The sequence below is a fragment of the Apiospora aurea genome (genome assembly GCF_038362705.1).
Source record: "Apiospora aurea strain CBS 24483 chromosome Unknown utg000001l_segment0_segment0, whole genome shotgun sequence".
In the NCBI taxonomy this organism is placed as follows: Eukaryota; Fungi; Ascomycota; class Sordariomycetes; order Amphisphaeriales; family Apiosporaceae; genus Apiospora; species Apiospora aurea.
This window is the reverse complement of record NW_027117388.1, coordinates 3,218,275-3,242,513: the sequence shown is the minus strand read 5'-3', so window position 1 is coordinate 3,242,513 and position 24,239 is coordinate 3,218,275. Positions and strand designations below refer to the sequence as shown.

Sequence of the window (24,239 nt, the reverse complement as noted above, 5' to 3'; positions counted from 1 at the left end):
GACTTGTGAGCAGTCACCTGGGGGGTTCCTCGTGGCTCCGTGGCATCTGCAAGATCCGATCAGGTGCCACCGATGAAGAAACCGAAACATGTTCATGCGTGCATCCAGTGAGCCAGTATCTATGGGGTTCGGGTCTCGAATAAAACCCCTGACATATCGAGCTCGGACTGGCTCTCGCCCCATTCAAAATTTAGGGTCTGGTCCAAAGACCCAGGAAAAACCGCATGTTACGCCATTGTTAGCATAGATCTACACGTTATGGTCCAATTGGTAAGGTGGATGAGCTCCCACTGTGGTTTTCCACATACGTCGTCAATGAGAGTTCAGGTCTTCGAAACAAGGAGATAGATAGCTAAGCGTAGCTTCAGATGATATCTGTTAACCTTTGCCGTAAGGAAAAAACCTTTAGCAACTCTTATACCATTCCTCAGTCTATGCTCCTTGCAAGGTCGTGGCTCAAGAGACTGTGTCGTGTAGAACGCAAAGAAGTAATGAAACAGTACTGCCCAAGGCTTGATGCTTGTCGGTACCCTAGTTCCGATCGTTGGTGAGTACAGAGTGTTCGAACCGCATGGAAGTTCTGTTGAAAGGCCATCTTGATCTACGAACAACTTTGCGCAAGCTCAAACTCAAATGGAGTCTCGTATCTGAGAATACTCTATGTTCGTCATCAGCCTGTATGATTGAGGGGTCATAGATCTTGACCAAGGCTGTAACACAAAGGCTCATCCAGCTCGCAGGCTACAACTGCACCGCGAGCCTCAGTACAATCTCCTCGTCCAATGGAGCCTTGAAATGAGGCTGCTGATGGGACAGCATCCCTGCTTTGGAACTGAATGGCTGAGAAGTCCTGGACGGCCGCGAGTGACGCTTCGAATAGATTGATCGCCGCCGCCCCCTCTGGAATTGCCCAGGATCGCATTTTCAGCCTGGGGGCCAGTAAGTGCTGAAAATAACTGTCAGATCGAGCGGAGCAGCAACATCCCAGTCAATATAATGCCTGGTAACTAATGTTTGAACAACAAGTGGACGGGGGTGGCAAGGTCATATCGTGCCGCTTGAGTGGATGTGGGTGGATGTGGGTGGACTGGTAATGGGGAGATACCCTGATCCTGCTACCCACCTCTGATGTTATTCACGCTCACGCCTGCTCTTTGGAGGAGCATATCCAGCTTGACGTGTATGTAGGCAGCCCGGCAAGCGAAGTAGCCGAAGCTGCAGGCCAGATATACCTAGCCAGTGGGTTCGTATATACCAGGTTTCTGGGAAACGACCAGGGTTATCGCCGACACGCACAGGGCACATGTGAGGTGACAAGTGATATACGTCTTATTTGGGAGCGCCTTGCGAAAGGTCCCCATCTTCCCAGGATCTGCAAGGGTTGCCTATTCGTGCATGGGAGTGTGGTTCGATTGGGCGATTGAGATGGCCCTGTTGAGCTGGCAGCTGCGAAATGTGACAGGTCGCCATGCGAAGGCATTCCAGAACGCTGGTCTCAAGGCGAAGATGTCGCGAAAAACTCCCGATCGGGCTTTGCAGCGTCTGAGCTCGAGCACTTGATGCTGTAAGAGAAAAGCTATGGAGGAGCGCAATTGTGGGTTCTGGTCGGCTGTGCACACACCGTCGATATCTGTCGTCGTCGATGTTCCAAGTCGATTCTTGCCGGTAGAGAAGAGAGCATAGTCATTTTGTGGCACCGTCTGGTTTTTGGATATGTCGGCACGACCCGGGCCGGGCAATAACAGAGCGACCATATACACACACCTTAAGCGCGCTGTCATGGATGCTTTTCTGGTGGAGGATATATCAGAAGCCTGTCCTTGATCATCAGGCATCTCAAGCAAGGGACCTCAAGGGGATGCTGGTAGGTCGTCTGAGCTTGTTGAGCCCAAGGGTAAGGCTGAAAAACTAAAGTATGAAGCAAGCTGGGCAAGGATGGACCCTGTTGACGTTTTGCCGATTGCAATGGCCATTTTCCTGCGTGGAGGCGTGTGCGGACTGTTGCGCAATCTCTGTCGGGTTGCCAGAAGAGTGCATACTGCATACGAGGCAAGCGCTAGGTACCATTTGGGCCGTGGGCAGGATTGGCTTCATGTAAGGATCAATTGATGCTGCTTACTGTGTGATGGGTGATGGACCATTCGGACCCGACGTCAAACAGGGTTTTGGCAGTTGGTAGTGTTTTAGTGCCCGTGCCCTTGTCCACATGGCCACAAACTACCTGCATCCAATCTTGATATTCCGAGATACCTGATTGATCACAGCCAGCGAATGACCTACATACCTCGTATATTCTGTGCGTAGGGGCGTCCATGCCGCACAAATAAAAACCATGCACATTATAGTACACACCTAAGCATAACGGTCAGGTCCTTACTTAGGTCCATTGTTTTAGAAGTAGACGTTAACAGAGAAGCGAAATGTACCTGATTATTGACAACCCGCAAGTGGGAAACGGATCGTTACCTACATCATAGTCTAAGGCCCAGTAGTGCCAGATTGCCCGTCGATGTGCTAAAAAAAGCATCCGATGTGTTGTTGGTTGACCTTTTTAGACTCGATTCGAATCCAGATGAACTGGAGAAAGAGCCGTGCTGGCTCCACGTCTGTGCACCTCCCCAGCTACATACGAGTTACGAGCCTGCGACTAAAACTAGACCAGAGACAACGGATGACAGCTCCAAAGACGGGTCTCCCGCGCCTAACCATTAGACTTGGGACGGTGGCCGAAGCGTCTTAGGCGAAGAGACAAGTCCAACATCCTATTCTAACCTCCATCCAACCCCTCTACTGCCTCGCATTCTTGCTGCAACGGGCGCATGCAGCAACGTACACGTTGACCGACCCCCTCAGGAGATAGAGCTCACCGCATGCAACTTGCCGTCTATTGGAAATACAGAATGCCAATAGATCAATAGACCAATAGATCAATGGATGGCAGGAATGGGGGCTGCTCTCGAGTCTCGACTACAACTACCCTGTACCAAGCGGGGCGGCGGGCATCCAAACACAGCTCCACCCTTGCGGCTGATTGGGCAGGCACAAAATCTAGGTGCGCTGGTCTTTTGATGAAAGCAGCTTGTGAAGGGGCGCCACGATGCGCATGTTCCTGCGTCATCGCGGTGTCACTGAGCAGCCGGGCTCTTCGCGGCCCTCTCCGGACTGGCTGCCGGTCAAGACCTTCTACAGTACGTGTCAAGAAATGTTAGCCCCCCTCCACTGTTTCCCGAAAGGCAATAGAATACCATGCCTATTACCGTATATTCTAGGCCAGTTTGATCAAAAGTTAACCTTTGTAGGCATAGATTTTCTCACTATACTTTGACTTTTCGGTAAACAGTGGAGGGGGGCTAACATTTCTTGACACGTACTGTACAGCCCACTCAGCAGCTGTGTTCAACATTCTACCACAGGGAGTATTCCGCGAGCCGTGCTTGCATGACTAGCCACCGGATCTGGCCGGCCTCTCCCCACTTCCGGTCAGAGACGATGGTACGGTAGGCGGGTATGCAGTGCAGTACGCATGCCAACCCGGCCTTCGTTGATGCGTGCGGACTTTTATGAAATCCGAGTAACGCGGTATGCATTTCGGGTATCCGGCATACCATGGCACAGCCGATAGTAGGGATGCCTATACATGCATACACGGTCATGTATCCAGTAAAGCGTGTTCTGGGGGCCCTTCCCGCACTCTCAGTAGCGGAGACATGGATTCAGGGCGAGTGCGATGGCGGTACTCTACCCCTTGAGTATGCATGTCTACCGTAGACAAAGTCTCGTCCTTGCAGCATGCCGCCTGGCCAATGGGATGCAATGCCTTGACCTGAGTCTCGACGTATACAAATAAGATTGGAGATAGTCGCACGTCTTCTCCGTCCGTGTCTTGCTGAGATGTCTCTTTTGGGACTCTATTATCTACTGCCGTACAGCTTCCATCATAAGATCCATGCAGGATGGACTCCACGGACCTGCAAATAGAAGCCTCGCAAGGTTGCTGCCTTTGGAGAAGGATCGCTATGGAGAGACGCGGGGTGGGCCATCTGACTACTAGCACACTGATCGATACGGTCGCCGACCAAAGCTCGCAGCCGTGACACTGTGGCTTGCTTTGGTTGCACCCATTCCCATGGTATTGGAATTGAAAGTTCATCATATGCATATCTAGCACAAGATGATAGAGGCAAATCTCTATGTAGAGGGTGCAACAGTTGGACAGCTCGCCGAGATGAGGCTTGAGGGTGAGGGAGACAGATCGTACATGCATGGTGATCGGACCAGTGTCACGTATGGCGCCGCTACTCTCGGATGATTTATCACATCCAATGCTGGTATCTGAGCAGGCGACCTAGTCTGCTAGTCATTATCAGTTGCACTATCGATCCGTGGCTTCGCTTAGGACCTGTTCATGACAAATTCGCCGGCATGAACATCTAGGAGTTCCCCATGACTGTTTCATGCAGATCGCCCGATTGCAGCTGGACCGGGGGCAAGCCCGTATGGCGATGGCGATGGCGCCGTAGCGGACAGCGGTGCTAACTGAAGGAACATCATGCAACGGCATCCAGATGCGCCAGCGACGGCCTAATGGGCTGGCTGCCTGGGAACCTAGGCACAGGAGAGCCTGCACAGTGGCAGTTGCCTGCACTGGTCAGCTGGGACGTCGACTGGCGTTCGATCTGATGGCTGAGTCCAGTTGCGGGGGAGGGAAGGGTCCTCTGAGGCTCCCCTGGCAAAGAAGCAAAGAAACGATGGAACTTTGCCAAAGTAAACATCCAGAGTTCCAATGCAATCTTACAGCGACCGTTGGTTGCTATCTGTGTATGCCAGCGCAACGCCGACGTGCCAAGCAAGGTGCACAACACTCGACGCGGAACGGAAAACGAGACTACTGCAGACTAAGACGCTCCTAGAACAGACCGCTACCTGACGGCTCTCCAACGTTCAACCTGTATGAGAGTCGACCGTTAGACTTGGAGGACTCCGTGCACCTATCTGGCACGCAATGAAAACATCGAATTAAAAAAAAAAAACACCACGTGCACCGAGTATAGGCCTGCCCAGCAACAACTGAAGCCGGTGCTATCAAGCTATCCAGTGGACTCGTGGACTCGGTACAGGAAACCCAAGGAAATCCAATGGATGGTTAGCAGATTAGCACGATGTAGAATGCAATCCTCCAGCGGATATGTCATTGGGTGCACCCGTGCGCGTGGTGTCGTAGCGCAGTGCTCATGTTACGAAAAACGCATACTTGATATAGGTACTTTTTACCTGCAGGTGGTATTGCAACCCAGATACACCAGGTTCCGATCGGACGATACATGCGAAAAAGAAGAGGTATCTCCCTCCCCTGTTGAAATAAACCGGCTGATTCGCCAATTGATCTCCCATAATCCCTGCCCGCAGATCTTCCCATGGAACCTGGTAGCCGCCACCACACCCAAGAAATCTACCGCTACTTGCTGCACATACTTGCATGTATTTGAAGTACCTACCGACTGGCCGACCGACACACGATATGCCAATCAATCCCGTCCAATTTCCCATCTGTCATATCTGACAGCTTGCCCGCCTCTCTCTGCCCAATCGACTTGGCTCGATACGGTGAGATGGATGAGGTAATTCCATGCTGATGGTGGGTGGGCTCGCGATGAACGCAGCGAGGAAGATCAAGCGGTCGAGAATCAGAGAGAGAAGGCAATTGCCAGCCTCACACCCTCGCTCGCATCCATCTAGTGGTTTGTTACCGTCCCTACCTATACTGGCGAACACGTCCTGGAAGTGGCAGGATTGAGTTTTAACATCTCAGCGCAGCAGTTTACGACGTGTCACATCAGAACCTGCCTCCATAGCTTCATTAAACCTGCATTTATAGCCCGGGTTAGACTTGTCGCTGTTTCAGCGCCAGCTATTACCCAAGCTGCTCTACAGCACAGTCAAATTGCAAGTACCTCAGCCGCCATTGACTTCGGCCACTTGCTACTGCTTCACTTGCCAATTTCACCTACATACACTGTATGGCTGACCCATATACTGAGTAGGTAGGTTGTCAAATCCAGAAGGCGAGGATGTCCTCCGCCTTTTGGATACTGCTGACGCTGCATATGCGGCTATCAGCTGTAGGGACATATTTGCGAGGGAGAGAGAGAGAGAGAGAGAGATAGCGCATTGACCGACCCCAATGGCCGGGAAGCGCAGCCGGGCAATCGGTGTGGTCTGCGTCTAAATGACCTTGACCTCATTGACCCCATTTTGCTCATGCATCACTGGGGGAAGAAAAAGAGTGAAAAAAATAAAATAAAGCCTACAGCCAGACAGGACCAGGCTAGACGGTTCCCGTGCATTTCGCATCCGTGGAGTTCCCGCCGTCGATGGCGCCTTCAGTGACCAGATTGGATTTGAGGTAATTTTAGTGATCGCCTAGCTTACAGGGGCTACCCCAGCTTGAACCACTTGCCAGAGGTTAAGCCTAATAGCTCTTGTGCTGGATATGTGGTGGCTTCAGGACCGCTCAACTTCAACCACCACACAGATTGCAGACGGCTTTTACGCGCGCCCACACACACGCTCACGCTCTCTCTCTCTCTTCCTCTCATTCCTTACAAGCCACCTCTTGATCCAGTCTGCCAAGCCTGCTCTTCGATGAGCCCTGACCCATGTCAACTCGGTACGTACTATACTGTATGTAAATAGGTCGGTAAGTAATGTACAGTGATCGCTTCTAGCCCACCAGCTGCACAGTGGCCTGATCGATTCAAACCCACCCTCCTTCTCGCTAGTCCCTGGAATCCCCGGTACAACGCCCCCGGTAGCTCTCCCGCTGCGGGTACCGTACCACACCCATCTATTGCCCACCTAGCCACTAACTGAGCATGCTCAGAGTCCTTCGAGTTATTCTTAGGTGGCTGGGCATAGTGCAAACGAAACAATGAGACCTCCCCGATTCGACTTCTCCCTCGAGTGTGGTAGAGGGGGGCCACCGGCTGTCTACTCACGACCTGGTTTCGAATCTCTTGACCTGCCTGGCGAACCTCGCTGATCTCCGGATATGGAGATTGTGTTGTTTATTTGGAATCGTCACCGACATGGATCAGGCCTGATGGGCGCCCAGACTCCCGCCAGCTCACCATGGCCAGGTCCTGCTGCTATTATTGTTCAGCAAGTGTTGATCAACCAAAGCCGCGGTGCCCTCTTTGCAGTGGACGGTGGTCGACGTCTGTGACTGTAGCTGTGACTGTAGCTGTTACTCAGTCCCAGCCACGTACTCGAGGCCATATAGCAGCCCATGTTAGTGGGAGGTTCGAGGCGTGGACACTAGCCTCTCTCCTTTGCCGCATCAGTTCAGAATGTCTCAACCCTGGCCCGGCCGCCTGTCATCCACAATTATGGTGGGCTCAGTACCCAAGCCTCAGATACAATATTTCCTCCACCTCGATCGCACCCTGGGCTGGCTAGGAGCCCCGTTCTGATACAGAGAGTCTGGGGTGGGGGTCTGATATGAGATGTGAACACAAGGTGTCTTTCCCAAGCCCTGGCTTAGTTTCTTAACCCCATACGTACAAGCGTTCTATTCAGAACATACGTCTCTTGGATCCTGGTCGCCTGCACGATCCCCGGCAGCAGTACCTGACACGGGTCGTGGTGGCCTAGGTGGGGACCCCAGTGCAAATCATCTTGCTTCGCGGAGTATAATATCTCGAGTGCCCCAAGTCTTGTTCCTTACAGGAAACCGATGAGATGTCTGATACCTGACTCGGTCACTATATCCTTGGTTACGTATCCGTCACTTCGTGAACCACGACTCTTTCCTTTTCTTCGTTATATTCGGCGGCTTTTGTCTTTCTGTTACCTCCAGTCCAACTACTCATCACACATACTCCCCCTACGGTCTCTGTGGAAGAACGACTTGTTCTACAATCACACTTGCAAACCACCTTGTCAAATTTCGTATATCCCTATTGCTGGAAGCAAAGGATTCTACCGAGATCGATTTAAACTCTGGTATAACTAGTATACTAGCACCAAAAGCTACGATGCAGCTCCCAACAACCTGGGGACGATGGCAAGAGCACCATCAGTCTTCTCCCGAATATGGCATGTTGGGTCATTCCGGCATGATGCAGTATGACTCCAGAGCAACCAGCTCTCCAACTGTACAGCAACCCTCAGTTGCTACTCAATACATGGTTGGCAACTCGTACAGTATGCCCTCAGTCTCGAGCATGACGGCCCCTCATTACCAACCGCACAACCCCTTCGGCTTCCAAGCATACCCTCCCTCGACTCCTAGCCCCCTAGTTGCGCCTTTTAGGCAGTTCTCGGACGGGCGCCCGACGCTTCGAGTCATGCCTATCAGCAGTGAGAAGGCGTCGGAGACCAGCTACCCCAGGGACAGCATGCACTCCAACATAGAGTCAAACGCAGCAAGCCCCGAGGTCAAGCACGAGTTGCACACGCCACCGCAGCCTGCAAGGGGCCAGGACTCATCAGTAACACTCACGCCCACCAGTGCCAAAAACGAAGGCAACAAGTTTGAGAACAACACCTTCATCGACAATCTGATGAGGGTTGTGCAATCCAAGTTGGACAGCAAGTCCGACGACAACAGCCCAGAGGCCCGATACCCATCACCACCTCGTGGCTCAAGGTCCGCGAGCCCTGAGGACGTTAAGCCTAACGCAAAGCACCCCAAGAAATATCGGTGCGATGTGGCCGATTGCAACCAGAAGTTCGCACAGAAAACACATCTTTACATACATATTCGCAGTCATACCGGCGAGAAGCCCTACGTAAGTTTTCAACATGGAACAATACCTGGTACTCTGCTGACACGACGGATAACAGCCATGCAACCACCCTGGCTGTGGTCACTACTTCTCCCAACTTGGTAATTTGAAGGTATGATGCCCTCGCTATCCTCTGCGTTGTACTTGGCTAAGCGTACTAGACTCATGAGCGTCGGCATACTGGTGAGAAGCCGTTTGCATGCGAACAGTGTGGCAAACGGTTTGCCCAGCGTGGCAATGTTAGGGCACATATGAATGTTCACGACCCATCTAAGAGATTCTACTGCAACCTCGACGGGTGTGGGAGACCTTTCACTCAGCGTGGAAATCTCAAGGTTGGTCTCTTCGCTGCCATTTTACTCACAGGCGTTCACGCTGACTTGTGTGATCTCTCCCAGTCTCACCAAAACAAATTCCACACCAAGACCCTCATGGAATTGACCGAGAAGTTTGCCACCATGTCGGCAGCGGAGCTCAACAGTCTCCCCAAGGAGGAACGGAAGGTATTCGATGACTTTGCCATTATCTACAAGAACCTCAATAAGGGTATCAAGGGCCGCGGCCGAGACCGCAACGTTGCTCCCGCGGTTCCAAGGTCTCACCCACACAATGCCCAAAGCCTCGCAGGGCCTCCCAGTCGCCATCTGGCTCAACAGCAACACACACCGCCCATGCACCCACATATGACCAGTGGCTCGGTACCGCAACTACCGCAACTCCCTCACCCTGCCGAATTGCAACACCCCCATCACCACGGGCTGCCTCCTCACCAGCATCATCATGAAGGGGACTACCACTCTTACGTGATGATGCGCCAGCACCAGCATCACCAGCAACAGCATAGCAACCCTGGACAGCAGCACCACATGATGGTCGGCCGCAACACCCGCCCATATGAGATGATGGAAGTGGACCAGGAGAGCTTGTCTGGCAGCGGCGCCACTCCGAGTTCGACTGGAACTTTCTACGAGGAGGACCACAACCGCAATCTATCATTTGAGCAACACCGCATGTACTAGGGATCCTTTCCTTAGCACTGCGAAGCCTTTGCCACTTTTACCGGGAAACTCGCCTATTCCCCGGCCCCTGAGCTTGCCTAGATGCATGGACTGGGAAGTTCCTTGATTCCATTTACGCTTCACGCCTGTACCAAAATGATGATAACGGGGAGGGGGGAGGGGGATGGGGGGATGTTTCCAATTGTTACTGTTCGGCATTTTGTCCAAAATTTTGTCTTTGGGTTTACGATTCATTATATACGGGTTCCTGGCACCATTCAGTGCAACACTCAGCAAAACGAAGAAGAAAACGTGACGGGGAAAAACATATATACGGAGAATATGCAAAGACATCCGCGGCGTACGATTACACAAAAAAGATGAGGTGGTTGTTTTTGTTGCATTTTCTGAGATGGTACGATCATGTCACGGTGGGAGGTATAGAAGAGATCTTTTATCATGTATGGGCTTTCTAGCTGGGCTGGGTCTTGAGCGTTTGGGTATTGTTTCCATCGGACTTGGCTGTCTGAACATTGATTATTTATTGTTTTTGTGTAATTACAACGTATTTCTAACTATCACGTACTTTAGTTCGGTACTGAAAATGAATTTACTACTATCAAAACTGCTGCTGGCTCCCTCATCCTGCTTATCGACATGCCTACACTCCAAACTGTTTGGCTTAGCCCTCGAGACATTCGAAAGGGATGAATGGTGATGGGACAGGAGCATCCGGCGGGTTTGCAACGGCGAATTCGATGTGACGCACTCATCCTTGGGGTTGGCTAGTTGACCAGGGACCTGGAGCCCCTTGGCTGCTGCATGGCTGGCTAGCAACGCTGCATGTACATATTGTGCTATTTTTCTTTTTCTTTCCTTTTCTCCCATACCTCTCGATACCTGTAGGTAACGCGGTCGAGATGCCAGGCTCGATCGGTCGTCCACTATGTGTGTACCAGCAAATGGCGTTTACGATCCAAACACACGAGTGAAGCAGAAGGGGGCGGGGGGGCAACCAGCCAATTGTCAAAGCCGCAGTTGCATCGCATCTGGGCTGGCTTTTGGGGCCCGTTTCATTTCTTTTTCTTTTCTTTTCCCTTCCTTTTTCTTCCCCCCTTTGCCCGCATTAGAAACCTAGACAGGTGTCTCTCGCGAACTTTGAATGGCCGCGGCGCCTCGGATTCTGTCATATATCACTTTTGGGGGGGGGATAGCATGACTGATCTCCCCGTCCTGCACCGCGCGCGCATCATTCGCACACTAGAGGAGAAAAAAGGCGTAAAGGGAAAGGGAGATTGCCAGATCTTCCTCCTCCTTTCCGGCCCATCATCATCCGCCCGCTGCCCGCCACCATTTCATTGGTGCATGAGTGGCTGATTTAGGAGGTATGTATGTATGTATGTAACAGCCAGTCTAGTTTCAAGACAAGGTGACGGTTGGCAGGCAAATACTGGTGTGACCGCGGAACGGCTGGCTGGCTGGACCGGAAATCCCAACCTCACCCAGGAAGGCATGTCTTAGCAGAAGCGACTAGACGCGGGTTTCGATGTCGAGGGGGCTGCTCTGCCTGGCCCGCCATCGAAGACAGGGGAAACGGAGAGACGAGTGTCGGTCAAAATGCCCCACGGAGGTTGCTGTATGCTCGCTGCAGCAGGATACTATGTGTCGCTTTTCCCATGTGGCGGTGTTCACTGCTTCCGTTGGAGTTGGAGTTGGAGCAGGAACATTTCCATTTGAGCAAGTATGACGAAACGTCAAGTGACACGATTGGTCAGGGACTTATTCGGCATCATAATTATGCATGCAGTTGTCCTTCACCGCTCAGATCTAGAAAGGGGGGAATAGACTGTATTTCTCCTAATGCCCGATTTCGTGGCACGACACTGCGTCTTGTTGCAATAGCCCATCTCGAGTATCGCACACCTACTATCTGGATCTGTGGGCTCTGCATGAAGCACAGAGGGGGCGGGGACTGGGTGGGTAAATGGCAGGCCTTGTCACTTTCTCGAAGCCCGCGACGGGTACACAGGATCTGAATAGTACGACGGCGGACGGCAGCGCAAGAGAGATGAGATGGGCGCTCTTGGCTGCAGGTCTAATGCAGAGCACCCACATAGCAACAGCTGGAGCTCGCAGACGGTGATTGCTGATGTTTTACCAACGCCACGGCGGGGTAGACCAGACAGACATGAAGGGGGGGCGGAATGCTGGTACAGAGTCAAACGGGGAGAGTTATTCCCATTCCATCTGAAGCTAGTCGATCATGTCGTACACCGGGACAGGCTCGAAACACTTCCCGGCAGACGCACACCAGCTTTCCGTTGCCTTGGGCTTCCCTTTGTCCTCCGGGCCTCCTTTTTTTTTTTTTTTCTTCATTGCCGAAATGGGCGAGAAGGCAGGGAGAGGGCGACCGAGACGCTTCAGCCATGACGGCAGAGCCGGATCGACCCCAGCCAATAGCTCTAACCGCCATGCAGCGTTGAGACAAATAGTATGTTGTCACCACTCTGGATCTCGTATGCCTCTTCGCCTTCTAGCTCCCAGTCTGCGTCGTTGATCAAGACAAGGATACCCGGGCGACTGGGAATGCCACATCATCAGCCTCGCTTACAACAACCAGTGCACGTCCAGCGACTTACAGGTGATCATCCAGGACGAAGAGCTCCTTACGAGTGTCTTTCATGGTGTTGCGGCACAGGTAGTCGATGAGGAACGCCACGGTTGCGGGCTTGCCCTCGCTGGTCGCAACGGGGATGGAGAGGGAATGCCGCCGCTGATCCGAGAAGAGCATCTCTAGACCACCACTGTAGCGTCCAAGGTCAGCCAGCAAGTCCCCATGGCCGCAGAAGAAGAAGAAGAAAGGGCAAAGGTGATTTGGTGGTTTTTTTCTGGGTTGCGGCGGCCACCTACGAAAACTCGACCACAACGGGCATCTTGGCGACCTCTTGCGAGCCGGCCTCAGTTTCGACAGCCATGTCCTTTTCAAAGAATTTATGGGAATGGAGGAAAAGGGGGTTTGCAGCAAATCAGTGATGGCGGTTTTCTTGAACATGTGAGAATTCCCTTTCGGCCCAGGTTAGCAGCAATTGCCAACCAGCGCCGCAGCGGGTGGCCCGAGCGCCCTCGTTCGTGATCATGATAGGAGCAGGAAACAGACAGTGACCGCTCACTTAGAGTCTGGTGACGACCCAATCAGGAGGCATTCGACGTTGGAATGCTGCAAGACGGTGGTGCATATAAATCAAGGAAGTCCCCTGCCTCGCCTTTGGCAGTGTTGTTGATGCAATCATGAGTCTCGCCCATTCACCGCCACGAGTTGGCTTCTACCTGCATTCTTCAGCCCGTCATCGGATCATAGCACCTCCAATCACTGCGTGAAATGTACATCTGCATTGGACCACTCGTCGGCCATCAGTTGGGCCCCAGGACGCAATGCAGCAGCCTGTCTCTCAAGCATGCATGGTTAGATACAAGTCTCTCATCGAATCTCCTCACAGCATCCTCACTTCAACCCCGCCGCCTACCTTGCACAGTCTTTCCAGCAGCGCTGTTCCTAAGAAAGCAGGTGTGAGCATACCGCCCTGGCGTCCGCTGGCCACATCATCTCTCGAGCCTGATACCAATGCCGCAGCTCCTTGTGCCAGGCAGGCTGCTGTGCACAAGTACCCCCGCCACCGTGGAACGTAAAACGCCCATAGGCCCTGGGCGCAGCCTCATCATTGATGCTGTCGTCAAGCTCGCCTACGGCCACAGCTTCAATAGTGAAGCGGTCGAGCCGCGACTGCTCAACATCCGGCCCCTCCCCCGGCGCAGGAAACGCGAACCGCTTTGCGAAGGCCCGGAGGAAGGCGAAACGTAGTATGCACGAGGTAAGTAGCATGTTCAGATACTTCACTATACCCGAGGTTCTGGATTCTACCCGTGTATACTCCCGGTACCGAAAGCGCGAGCCATAGTCATTGTCGCTGCCACTAAGCAGGCCCCAAGTCCGATGGACGATATGACGGTCCTGTGCGGCACTGTAAGAGGTATCTGACAGTAGCCCGAGCCCATCTTCCGAGCACATGCCAAAGAAATCTCTTTGGTCACGAGAACCCGTAGTATCGCCAGCCACTGGGGACAGGAGCCAGGGGTTCCGCAGCTCAGCCGCGACGTCTTGCGTTGAAGATGTCGCCCCGTGCATAATAGACTCTGCCGTCCCGCCGCTAATCTCCGTGGGCATATCAGTAACCGCAACGACTACCTTGCGTGCCTGCACTGACGCTCTACTTCGGAGCTCGCGGGCGAGGAGAAGCGTCAGGAGATCGTGAGGGGCAGTAAAGACAGCGCAGGCATGAATGAGCTGATGGGATGTTGTTAGTGTAAACCACACCCTCTTGAGTCTGTCCCCATGGGCCAGGGCAGCAAGCGCTTTACTTGCTACACAGTGGAATGCTCACAGTAACGCCCTTAGCTACAGCCTGCTCGTGGTACTTATCGATCCATCCTTTCAACCCGTATATGTCACCATTGCTGTCGTCAGGAGTGATGTCGTTAGTTTCAGGGCAAAAGGAGACTCCGTATCCCAGCCAGGGACTGGCAGGTACATGTAGGCAGTAGTGATGTGAAGGTACTCACGCGTCCACGTAATCCGTACCGCTCTCGATACAAGATTTCACCACCTTCTCTCCTACCTGCCAGTACGTGACAACACTAATGCAGACCTTTACCTTGCCCACCAGCTGTGCGAGTGCTCTCTCGTCCGAGAGATCGACTGTCTCGACCACTGGCAATCCCATTCACTCACAGGTCAGCCTCCCCTGGGCCCGGACAGAGAAAAGGAGGGGAGAGATAACATCCATCGTCGCAAATGAAATCCAACCTACCTGGCTGTGCCCGATCCGGGCTCAACTTGCTCAATTTGGCCGCGAGCTCCTCTAGCCTCCCCATGGAGCGTCCCGCGATAGCCCATTTGGTGTTCGTGGGCAGGAACTGCGCGATATGATCAGCTGTCAGCGTACCGGTATACCCAGTTGCCCCGACCACAACCAAGTCGTATACGCGGGGGGCGGTCATATTGTTGTTGCTAATGCCTGTCGCAGAAGGCACCATCACGGGACGAGAATCGACCACTTCGATGGGCGAGAGACTGCCTGGGCGCCTCCAAATGATACGAACCAAACTATGCTAAGGTTGGAGAGGGGATTCCCTGGACACAGTGGTTTTAAAACGTTCGTTTGCCGAGTATTATACCACATGTCCAGAGGTCACGACCCCACCATGACCGGCCCGTCGGGCCAACTGTATTCCATCCTGCTGCAAACCGGACTTGGAATAAAAGGGGACACCGCTAAGTACGTGATGCTGACCGGCGCTCTCCCGGTATGTTTTCATTTGTGGCCGTTCTCACTTATTCAGAGGCACTGTCTCACTTTCGTCAAGGAGAAACCTATACTGGTTCGGCGCGAGTGCTCAGAGCGGAGAGGTGACGCAGGTTGTAGTATTTTCTTACCAATCCACCTGTCGGGAATGTGCCTACCAAATGGCACAGATTTTATACACGTACAGGCTACCCTATATATACAGTAACCTCAACTAGATTACAGAGGCATCATCCGTTCCGATACCGTGTCGTCGTGAATAGGGTATGCCAGAAGAGCCATCAAACCCCCTTGCCATCCGAGGCCGCAATGCTAAACCCCAACCCTTCTAGATATCGCATCCAATCTATAATACACAAGTTTCGTTCCCCAAGCTTCCTGATGTGGGTCTGAGGCGTGGAAATGCACACGCGCCGTGAAGCTGAACGAATACTTTCATGCTGATATGAGATCTCTATCGTCGTGATTCGGAAGCTGGTGTAGCATTAGACACCCTGGCGGGAGGTTACGGGGTTTATTAGTAAGACATGAGAAGAGATCTCAGCGAAAAGCTGCCACTGTCGCGTCATTTCGTCTAGAAGGGGATGTTGGGGGCAGCTGCCACACCAAGAGCCTCCTGCTTCTCCTCCAGTCCTTCGGACGGCGCCTCAATGGTGATTCCAAGACCAAGCTTGGCTTGTTGCTAATAAGAGGTCAGTAAGGTTGGATCGAACTTGGGGGGCGCATCATCAAGTGCTTACAGTAGCATGGTCCAGATCAATGCCAAAGCTCAATCGGACGGGTGGCGCAACAACCCGCTCCAACAAGCAGCTCAACTTGCCCTTGGAATCAACCTGGGCGCGGAAAACGGACATCCGGAAATCATACTTAGCCCCGACAGTAGTGATGCCCTCTTTTGCAAGCCCCCATCATACCACCCTGGCCAGGGACAACCTGGAGGGTCATGTCAACACCAGCCTGGACCTTGTCAGACAGACGCCGCCAGTACGTGGCGTTCAAGGCACCCTGCGCATGTAGCTGAGCAGTGGCGATCCAGTCATTCGACTTGTACCTAGCGACATATGACATGGCGGCCTCAGGGGGTTGGTTGAGGGCAGCGCGTTGCCAGACAGCCTCCATACCAAGAGCGAGCTTGCGGGTGACGGACTGAAGATGTTGGCCAATGAAGATACCGGTTAAGCCTCCCTCGAGATATGAAGGGTTCAGCATTTTTAAGGAGGATGTGAAGTCGGCGCCGACATATTCATGTTCGATCGAGGCCATATCCTGGGCACCAATTTGGAACTGGGACTTGGTGACGAGCGAGTCGGTCCATCTGTAGTTGAATCGCGATGACAACATGCCGTCACTGTCCAGACTTCCCTGCATGAACACCTATAGACACAAGTTAATATTATGTTAATCAAGAAACGAAAAATCTAGAGACGCACCTTGTTCGTGCCGTATAAAGCGGCAAAGGCATAGGGCTGAAGTCGATCGCCCATAGCAAACTGGTGGGAGACTTGGCACAGAGGAGCAAAGTCAATGGCCTTTGTGATATCGGCGCGCAGGCCAGTGTGCATGTGCATAGCAGGAGAGACTTCGCGCTGCACTTCCTTTGCGATGTTCTCAACAGCTCCGGGGTTCGTCAGGCCAAGCCTCTCCCTCCTGTCCGAGAACGACTGATAGACATTTGCGAGACTTCGGGATATCGGGTTGTTCACGAGGGCGCCAAAGGTCGACGAGGTCGACGAGGCCAAGGTCGACGGCGACTTGACTATCGGAGTGGCGTCCATCTTGGCGATTGGACAGGATGGAACAGTCGGATGGTCGGTTGGATCCGGAAGCGGAGAGCAGATGACGAAAGCTGTGAAGTCCAGTCAATCTTCAACACTATCGGACTAACTGCTAATGCTTGGTGTTGAAGCAATTACTGCCTGGAATGGCTAGTGGAAGAGAATGCGATTAGGATGATGAAAGACGAGAGCTTCCTCCACAGCTTCGTTGCGAACTACGTAGTCGGCAGCACTCAAAATTTCTTTGACAACCCCAGCCTTAGCGACCGATGATGGGTTGTGGGACACGGGTCAGAATGTGATCTGTGCATCTGTGCGGCAGTCCCACCCCGATTCCAAGGTTGATTTTATCATACCTTGTGTACTCGCTTAAATGCTTACTGGGTAAATTCTTTACTGCAATCGCCTCAATATTCGCATCTTTCAGCGCCGTGCGTGACCAATGGGAGTTGGGGTTATTGAACATTGGTTAGATATTGCTGTAATAGGATATCTCATGCAGCTCATCGCCTTCCCTGCTCGCTACCCTACCGGGCATTATGTCATGAGAACCTTTCCCACCCAAGGCCGATGATAAGCCAATTGTGATATCGAACCTGTCGCCTCATCAATCAGGTTAATCTACCACTTCATAAAGTCTCTCTTGCTGAAGCTATCAACGTGTCTTCGTTTTATGCCATTATTTCTGGATTGGTCAACTTAAAGCCAAGACTTGAGCATACCCAAAGCAGGCAACTGACTAACCATCGGGACTGGTGCACCTGCTCTAACAAGGCACCTTTTCCCATTCGTAGAGGGCTTCTTGTCGCACCCACACTTTCACTTCGCCCGGGCATCTTGAGCGCTTATTGGAGGACTTCGAACATCATCTCCGAGTTGTCTTCTATAGAGCAATCAGCTACTGGCCAAGCCCTGGATTCATCTATAAGCAGGCCTGGCGAGAAAGACGGATCAGCATATAGTCCTGTACAAGTTGGCTGTCGCAAGATACCCCCCATGCTTTTTCATGGTCCAACCACATCATACGGAGAGTCTTCCTGCAATTAGTGGATAAGCCTGAACCATCATTGATGCCGAGTTCAACCTTCCTGTTCCCGACGTTCTTCGACCTCTCCAACATCCCGACCTCGAGATAGATATCCAGACAAGGCATCGCATCCAATTCACTCAAGGTGGCGCTACCCACCAGAGTCCTCTTCTTCTACTGCACTAAATTTGGTGTCTACCTAAGGAGTCGCCCTAACCCCACTTGACAGCGCTCTTGCCCACTGTTTCAGCCGCTGTCCCAGTTGGCCCAATACTGGTTGATGTGCGTTTGCGAGGTTTGCGACATACATGCGCGGTGCAATTTGAAGTCGTGGTAACCCCGGCATCGCAGCGCGCAGCGAGGCCCGTCGACCTTTGAATCTAACATTGAACCCTTGAGTCGTCGCCTTTACCAAGCACCAGACCACGCTGTTCGCAAAGCCTCTTGCACGATGGATACGCTACTGTGAGTATTTCTTTCATTTTCTTCCCCGCCTATGCTTTCCCGCTGTGATCTGCAGCCGCCTCTTTCTTTGCCTGGCTATTGCCCGCGCACTCCATCTTGGCAGGCATCCAAGAAAAGAAGGAACCGTGCGTGCCATGGGCAGTCCAGTATTTCAACATTGAAGGGTCCATCACTGTTGATGTGTTTGCTGCGTCCTGGATCTTGCGGTGGTCGCCTCGCCACTCGGGCAGGAGCAACTTCGGGTGCCGGAAGGAGACGGGAAGAAACGGCCAGTCCATAAGGCGCTGGTGGGCTTTCTACGCTGAGTCTTCACGCCCCGGTATTCCTTGCATCGGTTCAATGGTCGTGTATTAGCTCCTTTCGAAATCTGCTTTTCTCACCTTTGGCCTCATCGTGTTCCCTCTTGTATTCTCAGCAAAACCGTCTTTCATCATGTCTGATGAAGTACCCGCATCGGGGTCCCCACAACCCTCCCCTGCCCAGCGTGCGACTTCCACAAGTACCTGCTTGGCCTCCTCCGGAACGCCTGAAGAGGATTCGTCTAGAGCGAATTCAAGGCGTTACGGCACGGGGACTCCCATTCTTACCTGCATCGCCAAGTTCACCTGGGAGACATTTGTACTGAAAGCCGAAACGCTGATGGAAACAGCACCGCAGAAATCGCGGCAAACGCCCCGCGGTACCGGCGAAAGAGCAGTACCTTCATAGACGGCATACATGATGTGACAGCCGACAGCGATATGGCTCCGGCCCAGCTGTACAGCACTATGTCAGGTCGGCTTTTTCACTCTGGCCGTATCGCAATCGTCATGGTTGGGCTTCCGGCACGAGGCAAGACGTGAGAAGCATCCATCCCTTATAGAGATTACGAGTACTCAGACTTATCATGAACAGGCATATTTGCGTCTCAATGGCCCGCTATCTGCAATGGTATGTCACAAGGCTCGCTGACCACTCGATCCTTGCTCACTCTGTGCTAGGCTAGGCGTGAAGACCCGAATCTTCCATCTCGGCGACTACAGGCGAGCTACTGTCGGTGAGGGGGAAGACGTTCCTGAAGATTACTTTTTCCCGAATGCTTCGCCCGCGTCCGTCATGCTCCGCCAAAAGATTCTCAAGAAGTGCCGGGAGGATATTTATGCATGGTTGAACCACGACAATGGACAAGTTGCCATCTATGACGCAGTGAACCCAACTGCTTCTGGACGACTGTCTTTGGCCAAGGAGTTTGCGAAGCACGATGTTCAGGTAAGCCCCGAGCTGGACCTCGCACCTGTCGACTGGCTGATGACTGACAACTTACTAGACCCTCTTCCTTGAGTCCTACGTTGACGACGAGAATCTTCTTCGGGAAAATGCACGCAACGTCAAAATCAACTCTCCGGATGTAAGTCAATATGCTCTACGACGCTAACGTTCTGGCTAATGCATGCCAGTTTGAGGGCATGGATCCCGATGAAGCCGCCAAGCTGTACCTCCGTCGAATCGAGATGAAGATCCCCATCTTTGAGACCATGACTGAAAATGAGCTCAACTACATCAAGATGATCAACGCCGGGCAAAAGTTCTTCTACAACAACGTTTCTTTCAACTACCTCTCACACCGCATCGTTTTCTACCTGACAAACACCCACATCAAGTCTCGCACGACGTTCTTCGTGCGGGCTGGCGTCGCTACGGAAGAGGAATCTTTCAAGGCCGATGCCCCCTTATCCGAGGAGGGCCACAACTATGCCCGCATTATGTGCGAGACCATCTTAAAACATCGCGAGCAAGAACGCGAATCTCTCAAGGAGAAAGGCGGGCCCGACGTCCCGCTACGACCGCTGAGTGTCTGGACCAGCACCCGAATGCGCACACTCCAGACAGCTGATCCCTTTACTGAACGAGGCTACAAGGTACGCCAGCGAAGCCAAATGGCACAGATCAACCCGGGCGTGTGCGAAAAGCTATCCGAGAGGGCGATCCGACGACTGTATCCGGACGAAGTCGAGAAACACGAACTGGACCCCTATCATCATCGTTACCCTCGGGCTGAGTCGTACCATGATCTCGCAGTGCGCCTTGAGCCTATTATTTTGGAGTTGGAACGTGAACAGAACGACCTCCTTATCATTGCGCACGAGTCGGTCCTCCGTGTGCTTTACGCCTACCTGATGCACTGTTCCACTACGGCTATCCCTACTCTCAAGTTTCCTCGCAACGAGATTATCGAAATCATCCCCGCCGCGTACCAAAACGAGGCCAAGCGCATTCTCATCCCCGGTCTTGACCCCAGAATTGTCCCGAGTAGCCCAGAGGGTGTCCGGATTACTGTCCCCGGTGAGAGCCCTGCACTCTTTCCCGGTGGCGGCCTGAACAGTCCGCCCGAGACGCTTGAGGGCCTTACTATCAGCCCTGGTAGCTCTGCTCCTAGCCTCGTCACTTCGCCGCCGCCCCAGAGGATTGTCAGTACGTCCAAAGAGGCCGTTGAGGATAAGCTTTTGGACCAAGATTAGCTTTCTGGAGGCTATTATGCAGTCAGTGGTCGGCAGGCGTTTTCTCGAGTACGACTATCCAGTCGTGGGTACTGTAGTATTCTCCCGCCGCTATTGCTCTCTAGACGGGTCTCTTTATACATTGCATAGTAGATGTCTGTTTATTCTAAGGAGGTTTCTGGTCAGGTTCAGAGGCATGTGCTTATCAGGAACATGTTGCATACTCGGCGTTGCTATAACGTCGGCAACGCGATTATTTAGTTTCCGTCGACAAAGTATTTTTCATGGCTTTGGCTCCTTAATTACTTGGTTTTTGTCTCCTCCAACAAATGCAATAAATTCAACTTTGCCAAGAGATCTCAGGTATTCCAGGCCCCAGTAACTGAAACAGGCCAAGTTGAACTTATCAATGCCTTCACATCGCTTTGTTGCGCTGTTATGATTATGGTATATGAAGTATCGAAATTCGGGTATCTCAAATGTCTGTAAAACCGAGTTCGACCGACTTTCAACCCGCTCAAGAGCTACAACTCTACGTACGTCAGCCAACGATATAAAGCCACTATGCCAATCCTGAAAAGTCGCTTCCCTCTTATGGCAGGAGGGGTCCAATTTCTACTATAGTGTGGATGGATCCAAAGGATCACATCAATGCACACTCTCTTTCGGGAACGTCACGCTGCTTTCCCTTCTGCTCCTTCTCCTTCCCCTTGCTCTTGTCTAGTCTCGCTTTAGAACGGCCAAGTTTGTGGCCTGTCTCCTTATCTTTATCTTTTTCCTTGTCCTTGTCTTTATCCTTGTCTTTCTCTTTCTGGTCTTCCTTCTCCTTTTCCTTGAGATTGGTAGTAGTTCCGTTGGTGTCAACCACCTCGAAATCATCGTCCGTATCTAGTACGGCCGACTCGCGTAGGGGCTCCTTGCTTGTGCGGACCAGACCACTCAGCCGCGACATGGTCAAACTAATGCGATTCTCGCCAGCTTGACTTCCTGGCCTGCTCTTACTTCCAGTGCGAAACTTGGCAGCAGCTCTACTCAGCCTCTGCGCAGTCGTTTCGTCGGCTGGCGTGATCGGTAGATTTTCTTCCATGGGTGTTACCGCGGGGCTAGGACCCATAGACGACAATTCGTTGCCTAAGCTGCCCCGACGGGAAACATTTAAGAACCCGTCTTCGTCGGCAAAGCTTCGTCTGACTGGCCGTTCCAAGTCGGCTGAGAAGCGTATGCTTGCGCTTGTTGACGCAAGATTGCTAATGCTTTCGAAGTAGCTACTTGCTTGGCGCGAAAGCGATGTCTTCTCGAAGCTCGGGGTTGCAGTACCGGTAGTCTTCACCGCTATTGCCGAGTCATCATATGAGGGTGGCTCGGCATCTGTACCATCTGTCGAACTGGCCGTAACATCAACGATGGGAACAATCTGATAGAACAGCAGGTAAGGCATCTCATCTTTGAGCGACTGTTTAATGTCGTCGACCGTTGTGACACGATGCTCCGCAAGATCATCAAACCTGACCCATTGTGCTTCCTCATAATCGGGTGGAGGATCGCTATCATGCCGTCGATTGTCTGTTAGTAGTTTAGGGGCTACCCTGCAGAAAGAGATGTAGTGACCAGAGTGCAGCGAGTCACCTCTGTGACAAACAACAGATTGCAGTACGAGCTTGTAGTCCGTACTCAAACCGTTCTCCTCCACGTGGCGATCATCAACAATGAAATGTGGCAGACGTAGACTATCTGGGATATCGATGAATGTGTTTTGTCTCTTCGGCACTCCTTTCTCGTCAACCATGTACCTCTTCAAGCAGATGCCGACAACTGGCCTTTGACTGAAATGGCGCGCGACTTCCAGATCATTCTGCGGCTCTGGATCCTCATTTGATGTGGAATGCCAAGCTAAAGCCCTGTTAGTAATAGGTTTATCTGGGATGGGGGTCAGCGAGTAACATACGGATGAGTCTAAAGAACTGCCAAGCTGGGATCGTCACGGCCTTGACGACCGAGGCTGTTCGTTTAGCCTTCGCAAAGAGGCTGGCATTGTCGGCGCTTTCTGCAGACTTCGTTTGCTCGTCCAATACGACTCTTTGTATTAGGCTTTCGGTCCGGCTTCGTTGTGGCCGAGTATGTGATTTGACCGACTCAGAAGCCGAAGCTGCTGTGGTGGGGCGCTCAGTCCATCTCCTTTCCAACGGCATCGAATGATCGTGAGTTTCCTCATCGCTTGTACCACTCGACCCCACCGATGTACCCTCCTCGTCATCATCGTTCGTGACCAAACGTATTGTGCTTTTCGGAGTAGAGGGGGTGGCATGCGCCGTCGGTGTTCTCGGTGTAGGGGTAAGCGTCATCCGTCTGGCGGTCTTGGTCTCCTCCAAATCATCTCTATGGACATCCACTTGGGAGTTGAAATATTCCTCGAGGCAGTCCTCTAGCTTGACACCCTTTTCTTCGTCGGCGGGTGGCACAGCCAAGTTCAGGAGCCTTTCATATACGACCTTATGATCGGCTTCATCGTTTTTGCCTTGGTGGAAGAGGTCGACCTGTAACGGAAGCAGTGGCAGTTGCAGAGTCTCAGTAATAAAGGCAAAAGCTTCGGATGTGTCCTGTTGTTCCAAAAGTTGGGCATCTTTCCATCCGCATGCCGCAAGAGCATCCTGTATATGTTCTGTCATGTCGGACTGGATGAGCTTGCCACTACGCAGCATATTAACCCACAATCGCAGCAGCATGGCCAACCGAGTCTGCGGCCCCTCTGGCAATTCGCCTTTGAGCATGCACTCAAAAGCCTCGACTTTCGCAAACATAGCAAAGAGCAGAGCATCCAGATAGCAGGTAACGTTGCCGCGGTTCTCTGCTCCCAGCATTTGAACATTAGGATTGTAGTGGACAATATTGCCGGACATTGCCGCTTGTTGCAAGATCATGAGCTCGACAGCCTTGTCAACGTTGCCGGCCGAGCACTTGTAATTGAGCGCATAACGGGCGTGGTCTTCTTCGGCATTCTTGATTCCCAATTCGCCGAGGCGTGCTAACACGTCCTGGACTTTTGCCGCTTCTTTCTCGGGATCCACGGGCTTCTCTTCGTCATTTTCGGAGCGTCGCTTGGAGTCGGATTTGAAGAGGGAGAAGAAGGCTTCGGAAGAAAGAGGTCGGTGCTAGGGTTACACCAGATGATCAGCATATAGGTACAAATTCTATACAGATGGTTTACTCCAGAGCCTATTCTTGGGGCATGAAGCAGGCTGTGGTGGTTGAATCTACCTTGTGTGGAGGGTCTGCTGACTTGCTGCGACGGTGGCCGTTCTTGTCTCGTCGACTTAGGAATTTCCTTCCCGTATTAAAGGCGGTCTTCTTCAT

General features: G+C 52.4%; 6 protein-coding genes across 6 annotated transcripts; 2 read left to right on the top strand and 4 right to left on the bottom strand.

Annotated features, from left to right (window-relative positions):
• Positions 1–8,033: 8,033 nt before the first annotated feature.
• Positions 8,034–9,805, top strand: PG986_001007 (uncharacterized protein; the record flags this gene model as incomplete). The annotated part of the gene is made up of 3 exons (XM_066837229.1): positions 8,034–8,789; positions 8,845–8,898; positions 8,948–9,805. The coding sequence occupies 3 exons, from the start codon at positions 8,034–8,036 to the stop codon at positions 9,803–9,805; spliced, it is 1,668 nt and encodes a 555-aa protein (XP_066706122.1).
• Positions 9,806–12,246: 2,441 nt separating this feature from the next.
• Positions 12,247–12,759, bottom strand: PG986_001006 (uncharacterized protein; the record flags this gene model as incomplete). Its single annotated transcript, XM_066837228.1, has 3 exons — positions 12,247–12,364; positions 12,424–12,588; positions 12,695–12,759. 3 exons carry the CDS (start codon positions 12,757–12,759, stop codon positions 12,247–12,249), a joined length of 348 nt encoding a protein of 115 aa, XP_066706121.1.
• Positions 12,760–13,275: 516 nt separating this feature from the next.
• On the bottom strand, positions 13,276–14,839 carry PG986_001005 (uncharacterized protein; the record flags this gene model as incomplete). The annotated part of the gene is given in 5 exon segments (XM_066837227.1): positions 13,276–13,433; positions 13,451–14,199; positions 14,210–14,359; positions 14,402–14,549; positions 14,650–14,839. The coding sequence occupies 5 exon segments, from the start codon at positions 14,837–14,839 to the stop codon at positions 13,276–13,278; spliced, it is 1,395 nt and encodes a 464-aa protein (XP_066706120.1).
• Positions 14,840–15,718: 879 nt separating this feature from the next.
• PG986_001004 (eukaryotic porin) lies at positions 15,719–16,919 on the bottom strand (the record flags this gene model as incomplete). Its single annotated transcript, XM_066837226.1, has 4 exons — positions 15,719–15,826; positions 15,885–16,036; positions 16,059–16,518; positions 16,575–16,919. The coding sequence occupies 4 exons, from the start codon at positions 16,917–16,919 to the stop codon at positions 15,719–15,721; spliced, it is 1,065 nt and encodes a 354-aa protein (XP_066706119.1).
• A 1,924-nt stretch (positions 16,920–18,843) lies between these two features.
• PG986_001003 (6-phosphofructo-2-kinase) lies at positions 18,844–20,909 on the top strand (the record flags this gene model as incomplete). Its single annotated transcript, XM_066837225.1, has 6 exons — positions 18,844–19,090; positions 19,141–19,249; positions 19,306–19,341; positions 19,392–19,659; positions 19,718–19,798; positions 19,848–20,909. 6 exons carry the CDS (start codon positions 18,844–18,846, stop codon positions 20,907–20,909), a joined length of 1,803 nt encoding a protein of 600 aa, XP_066706118.1.
• Positions 20,910–21,531: 622 nt separating this feature from the next.
• PG986_001002 (uncharacterized protein) lies at positions 21,532–24,239 on the bottom strand (the record flags this gene model as incomplete). The annotated part of the gene is made up of 3 exons (XM_066837224.1): positions 21,532–22,778; positions 22,834–24,037; positions 24,144–24,239. The coding sequence occupies 3 exons, from the start codon at positions 24,237–24,239 to the stop codon at positions 21,532–21,534; spliced, it is 2,547 nt and encodes an 848-aa protein (XP_066706117.1).